Source organism: Phalaenopsis equestris, unplaced genomic scaffold (genome assembly GCF_001263595.1).
Source record: "Phalaenopsis equestris unplaced genomic scaffold, ASM126359v1 Scaffold222428, whole genome shotgun sequence".
Classification (NCBI taxonomy): Eukaryota; Viridiplantae; Streptophyta; class Magnoliopsida; order Asparagales; family Orchidaceae; genus Phalaenopsis; species Phalaenopsis equestris.
In genome coordinates this window covers 4,422-12,425 of record NW_018240599.1, presented here as the reverse complement: position 1 = coordinate 12,425, position 8,004 = coordinate 4,422, and the positions used below count along the sequence as shown (strand labels likewise).

Sequence of the window (8,004 nt, the reverse complement as noted above, 5' to 3'; positions counted from 1 at the left end):
TTGATGTAAAACATCATGATGAACAACTTTCATGAAGGATGAAAGTTGTTTTGAAGTTGATTTGATGGTCAATTTATATGGATTTTGATGGGTTTGGGTTTAGACCTAAATTAAGCCCTTAAGGGTCAAATTTGGGTCAAACTTGAGCTAGCTTTGGGCTAAGCTCAAATTGATTATTGTGTTTGGTCAAAAATGACCTTATAAAGGATTTTAAACAAAAAATGGATGCCAATTTGAGATCTAAGGCATTCAATTGTTGAGATTTGGGGTGTTAGCCAATATTGGGGCTAATTTGGGGGTTTTATCAAAATGGTCAAATTGACCAAATTGGACCATGGTCTAGTTGGACAAAATGAAATTGGGAGTATTTTGGATTTATTGAGATTTTTTGGGAATTTTTGGAATTTTTATATTTTTGGGTCATGGGGGGGTATCTTGGTAATTTGTCTATTTTTGGAAATTTTTGTCAATTTTGACAAATTTGTATGTATTCAAGGTGTTTGAAATAAGTTTTGATCAATTTTGGGTATTTTGGCAAAATTTAAGAATTTTGGCCAAATTTGGGTCCCAAGGACAGTCAGACAATTTGGAGGTGCCTAGGGACAAAAGACCAAATTGGCCATTTCAAGTGCAATTGGATAGAGAACCATTCTGAATGAGTCATAGACCAATGTATTGTGAATATATGGTATACCCTAGTTCCAAGTCAACATCCAGAGTCAATCCTAAGGCCAAGTAATCCTATAGGGACTCTTCTTAAACTTCCCCCATAATGATCTTACCTACTAAATGCTAAAGGTTAAGGTCAATATGTGGAATTTCAAGTTGAATAAAGAGAAGAGTTTTGAATTTCTAATGGTGAGGGTACCTTTTCTAGTTTTCTAAGACTAGTCAATAGGAAAGTCCTATGGCTAGACCTAGGCTACTAAAGAAGTTTCTAGACCTCAACCAAAAGTGAGGTCAACAGTACACTTCGAAGGGTTTAGCTTCATGATAAATTTTTTAAGAGCTTCAAATGTTTCTTTTAGGTCTTTAATATATTGTTCAACTAATTTGTTTTTCACCATGAGATCGTTGACATACACCGCAACATTTTTTCACTTCTGATATGAAAATATTACATCCATGAGGCGTTGATAGATTTCCCCGGCATTAACCCAAAATACATTACATTAAAAAAGGCTCCCTGTGTAGTATTAAAGGTTGTCTTTTAAGTGTCGGTTGGGTGCATCTTTATCTAATGATAACCCTAGAAAGATTCGAGGAAACTCATCACAGAGTAGCCAACTGTCGAATCAATCAATGTGTCAATCCTCGGTATAGGATACATGTCTTTTTGGGCATGCAATGTTGAGGTTAGTGAAGTCGACACAGTCTCCATTTGTCATTGGGCTTCCCAGCCACACCACATTTGAGAGCCAAGTCAGGTGTTGCACCTCCCGGATGTAGCCCACCTTCTTAGCTTTTGGACCTCTGCTCCTATTGGTTCAGCCAACGTCCTCGCGGTCGATCGAAGCTTTTGTTCCACCGATCGAGTGAAAGGGCTGATATTGAGCCAGTGGCAGGTGGCGTCAACTGGGACTCCGTCATGTCCACGATTGTCCAATCGAACACCTCTTGATGTGTGCGGGGAGTTCAAATCAATAGGTCCATGTGCCCTGCATCAAAGTTCTCACTAATTAGAAAAATATTATCAGGCTCATCCTTACTGGTTGTGGGCACGTGGAGGACAATCTCTCTTGTCTTGAGACCTCTTCTCTCTGGATTTGAATGTTGAGCAGTTTCTGGTCGACATTGGTGACCGCCTGAAGGTAGTAGCTTCTGAACTACTGCAAATTCCCTCAAACTGTGATTATCTCCCCGTCTCTAGTGAATTTTACCGTCACTTGGTAGGTTGAAGCCACTGCTTGATAGTTGTTCAACAATGGTTAATCGAAGATCGCATTGTAGGTCGGCGGGGATTCTACCACCAAATAGTTCTCTATTTTGGTGAATTGCTTTCCTCATTCTCCTTATGAGAGAGGCAACGCGATTACGCCCAGAGCTTCTTTCCTCTCACCTGAGAAGCAAACAACGAGCCGACTCATGTCTCCAGCCAATCGGTTTTGAGCCCCATCTTGTCGAACACTGTTTTGAACATAATATTAACTGAAATCCTAGTGACGACAAGAATGTTGCCTACCTAGTAGTTGTTTATGAGGGTTCTGATGATGAATGCCTCATTGTGTGGGTTTCCTTAAGAGGATGATCTGCATTGTAAAAGTGATCGAAGGCTAAGTATGAGTGTAAGAGTTGACAGTGCATACCTCCCAAGATCAATGCTTTTTAGACAGTGGGAATAACCCTCCACCTCCGCCAAAGATAGTCGGGATGATTCCAACCATATATATTTCATTTTCTTGATTGGAACCGTCTGTGGGTTCCTCTATTAGGGTCTTTCCTTGTCATTGTGTGTGCTCCTACGTCAATGAACACTTTCAACCTTTCAACCCAGATGAGCTCCTCTACCAAGTTTTTAAAGTGACGACATTCCTCTGTGTCGTGCCCATGGTCCCGATGGTAGGCACAATAATTGTTTGAATTTTACAGTGTTGATGCAGTCTACAGCGGAGGGGCTTTCTTGAAGTAGTCATTATTTTGAATGGCTTGGACTAGTTTGGTCATTGACATATTCAGGGTTGTCGAACATTGCACTCCTGGTATATGTGTGGTTGCTCGAAGTAGCGAGGCGGTCACTGATCGGAGGGAAGTCACTGCTGACCTGGGTTGCTTTGGTTGCTCTTCTGGTGATATGAGGAGCTTGGGTCGTCGTTCGATACACAACTAAGGGATCGATCGCTCTTTGGTATTTTGTATTCATTCTGGTCCTTCCGCTTCTACGACCAGTGGTCGGATGCCATCAGTTTAATTTCTGAGGACTTCATAAAGTTCTCCTCGACGGCGGTGTGGTCATTTGCTAGTTCCAAGACCTCCGCGAAGGTCCTTGGCTTGAGTAGGTCATGTTGTACCTGAATCACTTGCTGCAGATCCTCTATTTCATGGCGGTCCAGGCGATGAGAGGCTCCAAGTTTATCACTTCCAACATTTCCTTTTAGAAACGATTGATATAGGCCCGCAAGCTTTCGTTCTCCCATTGCCTGATCTGAAACAGGGTATCTGCATCATTCCTTGGTTTATGTACGTTAGCATAGTGTGTCAGGAAGAGCTTCCAGTATTTGAAGAACGATGGAATGAATCCATCTGGTAAGCTATTAAATCATCGAAGTGCGAGTTCTTTCAGCGTGGTCACAAACAACTAACACTTCAAGGCATCATCGACTTTTAGGACCTATAGTAAACTAAAAAATAGGTGAGGTGATCGATCGGGTCACTCTTTCCTTTGTAGGGGTCGAAGTGAGGAATCCTTAGCTTCGTCGAGGGAATTGTTTCTAGGATTCTTTGGGAGAAGGCACTACCTATAACCGACCGAGCGAATGCTCCCACCCGGTTCATCCAATGTGGGACCGCCAACATAGATGTGGTGTTGTCTGTCGGATGGAATCTTTTGGTAATTCGGTTGGCCAGCCGCTGGGCTGACCGTGGGGCACTGGCAGATTGTCGAGGGAAGCGTTCTGGGGCTGCTTCCCGAAGACTCACTCCACAGGCAACAATAGGACATTTTGCAGGAATATGACTGCCTGAAGAGCTTCAAACTGGATCATTATTTGTATTCATAATGTCTGAACCTCTTCCTGTATGTGTCAACATACCATCTCTTAAATGAACTTCATGGGCGTTAGTTTTCTCCGCTTAGATTCTCCATAGTTAGCTCATTTCTTGTCTGGGACATCCACGCTCACCGCGCCACCTTTTAGAATGTTAAATCCTAAATTGTCTGTTATGAACACGCCTTGAAAGTTCGAGACAGAGGATAGAAATAATAATTAGGTCAATTCTTATAGTCAAACTGGGGAAAAAGTCTCTTATACAATTAAAAAAAAAAGTAAACTATTAAAAATCCACCCTTAATATGATTAATTATACTGATTTGATATCAAATCTGAATTACAATTTAAATTTGAAAATATAATAACCAACCAATCGACTTGCCTTAGCTCCGCCAAACGACATGACCGGTCAAATGACGACCGTGCGCGCTAAAGTAAAAATAAGTCGGTTGACTGTTGTGATCAGATGCCCTACTAAGAAACCTCTAAGGTACCAAGGCTACAAGCATAGTTCACCAATTGGGCCCCTTGTCATTGCATGCTAGTAGCCTTTTTACCATATGATCAATCATTAAATGAACGATTCTGTTTATGCCCTTTTGGCTTGACATCTCGATCACTTAACAACTATCCTATGTTGTTGGATTGTTTTGAATTTTTTGCCGACAATTTTAATGCACACAATAACATTAGTTGTTTTTAAACACAAAAAAGCTTTTAATGGTTTTTAAAATAAATTAATGTATGTAAATAAAACATACAAAAAAAAATACAAATATTTTTAAAATAAAGATAAAAACATAAATAACAATAACTTATAATAATAATAATAAAACAAAGAGTGAACCCAAAAGCCTTTCACAAATATTAACCAAACATTTCATTCAAAATTTTGAAAACAAGAAATTGAACACAATTAAACTCGTGAAGAGAATCGAGGCAGTAGCTCCAAACAAAACTTTTTTCAAAACTGACCGGAGCATGACACCATAAAACAAAATAAAAAGTTTTATTGCAGTCCTACAACCATAGGTTATAACATACTTATCTGTACAACACTTGTTTCCTCAACTACATACACTCACTCAAACGCATAATCCCTTCACAACAAGCTCAAACCAGAGCCCCATTATAATACAACAGCAAAACCCTGAACACAAAAAATGGTTAAATAAAGTAAAAACAAGCTCACAACCAAGCTCCAATGAAAAGAATAACCACAAAAAACACAACCCTTGATATTCAACATCAGAAAATAAAAATAAATAATAATAAAAGCACCAGACTAATTGGGAGCAGCTGCAGCTAAAAACACACTGACACCGTCCCCTCGCGATTCCCCGTCGCAATTAAATATGGCTCCTCTGAACCAGTGGAGACCAAAAGCTTAACGGTAAAAGAAATCCAATAATCAGATTTTGCAAGAGTATGAGAAATGCAGAAAGAGGTTTTTTTAAGATATATGCAATAGCACCATATTCGGAGCTTAATTATCCAGGATCCTCAGAACAGATGAAGAGCCATTTTAAGCTTGTTCTGTTTCCACTTGGGCAACTTGTAGAAAGCATCCTTCGTTATGCCGAATTTCTCCTTAAATTCTGCTGAAGACAGATAGGTCTGCACAAAATGCATGCATACATTTGATTAAATCAAAAGTAAAAATTAATTTAAAAAAATGATGAAAATATAGAAATAGACACAAAGGGGCTTGATGATGACCTCTCGTTTGGTTATGTCGATTTCTGAAACGGGATTTGAGGATGTTATTTTCAAACGTTCATAGGGGAAAATAGGGAGGCCTTGCTCATCTTCAGCCTCTCCTTCCTTCAAATCTTCCTGTATTGTGGGCGATTCAATTCTACTGTTCATTACGTTGACATTCTCCTTGGAATTTGTTTCAGGTTTTGCTGTGCCAGAAGCAGGGCTCGCTGTCAGACTCAGCAGTGTTAGAAGTTCTTCTTTTAAGTAAATATTGGAAGATCAATAAAATTATACAATCACCTTTAGTCATCTTCGGAATCATAGTTTGGGTTGGGCGTTCAAAGGAAGCCGTGAGAGCCGCTATAGCTGCTGCCTTGGGAGCAGCAGTAGGAGGAGAATCTGGCGTCACTGATTTTGGATATAGTTTTCTCACAACAGGGGGAGGGGTTGACAGGTTCCGAGCAATTGGATTTTCAAAAGTAGCAGCCAATGCATTGAAGGCGGGAGATCTACCTCGAACCCGAACCCGGTCAGGACTGAACGACGTACTTCGAGAGCGCTGAGATTTGTCTGGTAAACTAGACCTCCCAACGTGCGTTGTCGGAGTTCGCCGTTTGGACTTCTAGCATAAGTTTTCAAGAGTTCATGAAAAGTAATTTCTAGAATGAAAATGAAGAAAATTTACTAATATTTTTATGAGGACATAAAGATTTATCTGTGATGAAGAAACGAGGGTTGAGATTTACAGGACATCAACAATGGTTTTTTTAAAATAAAATGACAATGATGTAGGTAACACTGGTGGTGGTGCTGCTGCTGCTCAAGCAGAAGAATGTAACAGTTCATGGGCTACGTGATGACTGGAAAAATGTATCAAAAGCATAGAAAAGCCAATCTGCAAGAGATTTTAAGAAGATAAACAAAACTAAAACAATCCTTTTGATGGCTGCTCAAAAGAACGCTACAAGAATATCTTTTACTGATAGAAAGGCGGCTTATGCAATAATTATGACGAACCTTTCAGCATTGGGAAACTATGCTAGAGAACAGATGCAGAATCTAAGAAAAAAGGAGGGACATCGAAGAATAAAATTAAGGACAACTTACTATGAAATGAAATCAAAGATATATTTCTAATTGGGAAGTAAAAGAATTCTCTAAACACCACATAAATTGCAGGGCAATTTTAATATCTAGAACCATAGTAAAAGAGTATAAATTTAATCTTCTAGAACCAAAGCAAAATAGACTATAAATTTAATCTTACATCTAGCAATATTGGAGCTAGCCCATTCTTCAATATAGAAAGCTTCCGTTGGAATGAATTACCATGCATCTGGAAACAGTGAAACAAGTAAAATCCATAAGCCATTCAATACAGGAAAAAAAAACCTCATCTTAAAGCAGCCGTAGACAAAATAATTCCCTACATCACTTGAAAGCCAGAAAAGCATATATAAAAAAGGAAAGCACATTTGACCTGTAACAATAAAAACGCAAACTTACAGCTGATTTTGCAAAATCCCAGCTGAAAAAACGAGTAAAAAAAGAAGGTTCGCTTCCTTCCATGACAAGAAAAACAGGTGTTTCTTTTGATAAATTTTCCATCAGAAAATCATACTCAAGGAATTTCTGTAAAGAAAAAACTGATATAAGAATAAAACAAGAAAATACATAATAGGTCGGAAATCCAAATTGTGGCAACTCTACCTCTCCAATATTCAAAGCTTGCAATCGTGTCCTTGCATCCACCTGCTGGCCTACCCAAACAAAGATGTCAGAATGACAATATAAAATGAATACATCCTCGGCCATCAAATCATCCTGAGTAAAATTGTGTATTTCTGAAACCTGCAGAGACAGTATTAACAGCATACTAAATCATAAAAGAGCATAAAAAAGCCCCAAAAAGCCATAAGAATTCAAAGTAATTGAAGAAAATACCTTTAAATTGCCTGAAATACCACCGTCCACATTACATGTTGACACAACAATGCACGTAATTAACAAATTAAAGAAACAGAGGATATTATACATTTTGAAGGAAATGATCCATTTTATCATTTCTTACCGTCTGAAAAGGTACAAGAAAATAGGTGAGGATCACTTTCTGGTTCTCTTGTCATGCTTTGACTTGGGTATTCAGATTTACCCCCAAGCAAGCTCCAAAACTGTTCACTTTCTGATCCTTCCTTCTGTGGTTTTGGCTGGATGTTTGGCTGCGTAATTCACAAAGTTATTCGATATGAATGAACCAGAAAGGGAACGAGACAAGTAAATGGTGAAAAAAAGCATTTGAAAAAAACTGTTAGTGATAACAGAGAACCAGATAAGTAGATGTGGGCTCCGAAAATTTGGACGCGCCCCCAAACTCTCTATTTCGTGTTTCTTTTGTTTTAGGCCAAATTTTGAAAAGACAGAAGGAATAGTAGACAAGACACTACCCAGAGATTTCACACTCACTTTGCGAGGACTTTTTGTATGGGGTTTGAGACTTCTCATAAGCGCAAGCCCTCTAAAGTTAGTTACCCCTCCCAATAACAAGAGAGCACTTTCGATTAAAGCTAGTAAATTAACATTGAATAATCAGCATATA

At 38.9% G+C, this 8,004-nt stretch overlaps 1 protein-coding gene across 4 annotated transcripts; it reads right to left on the bottom strand.

Moving 5' to 3' along the window:
• Positions 1 to 4,697: 4,697 nt before the first annotated feature.
• Positions 4,698 to 7,646, bottom strand: LOC110037629 (villin-3-like). Of its 4 annotated transcripts, XM_020742326.1 has the most exons (9): positions 7,480 to 7,646; positions 7,353 to 7,363; positions 7,119 to 7,259; positions 6,915 to 7,040; positions 6,676 to 6,744; positions 5,709 to 6,030; positions 5,427 to 5,635; positions 5,182 to 5,324; positions 4,698 to 5,093 (listed from the first exon to the last, which is right to left on the bottom strand). In XM_020742326.1, the coding sequence occupies exons 1-8, from the start codon at positions 7,532 to 7,534 to the stop codon at positions 5,211 to 5,213; spliced, it is 1,047 nt and encodes a 348-aa protein (XP_020597985.1). In that variant the 5' UTR covers positions 7,535 to 7,646; the 3' UTR covers positions 4,698 to 5,093; positions 5,182 to 5,210. The 4 variants fall into 4 exon arrangements, with proteins under 4 accessions (XP_020597985.1, XP_020597983.1, XP_020597987.1 ...); XM_020742324.1 differs by having other exon boundaries at positions 4,698 to 5,324; XM_020742328.1 differs by having other exon boundaries at positions 4,698 to 5,324; positions 5,427 to 5,614.
• Between the last annotated feature and the right edge of the window lie 358 nt (positions 7,647 to 8,004).

Excerpts from the sequence above, each read along its gene's own strand:
- LOC110037629 (XM_020742324.1), bottom strand. The coding sequence starts at position 7,534 with ATGACAAGAGAACCAGAAAGTGATCCTCACCTATTTTCTTGTACCTTT. Across the intron at positions 7,041-7,118 it reads AAGCTTTGAATATTGGAGAG|AAATTCCTTGAGTATGATTT; the intron begins GTAGAGTTGCCA and ends TTTTCTTTACAG. Across the intron at positions 6,745-6,914 it reads GGGATTTTGCAAAATCAGCT|ATGCATGGTAATTCATTCCA; the intron begins GTAAGTTTGCGT and ends CACTGTTTCCAG.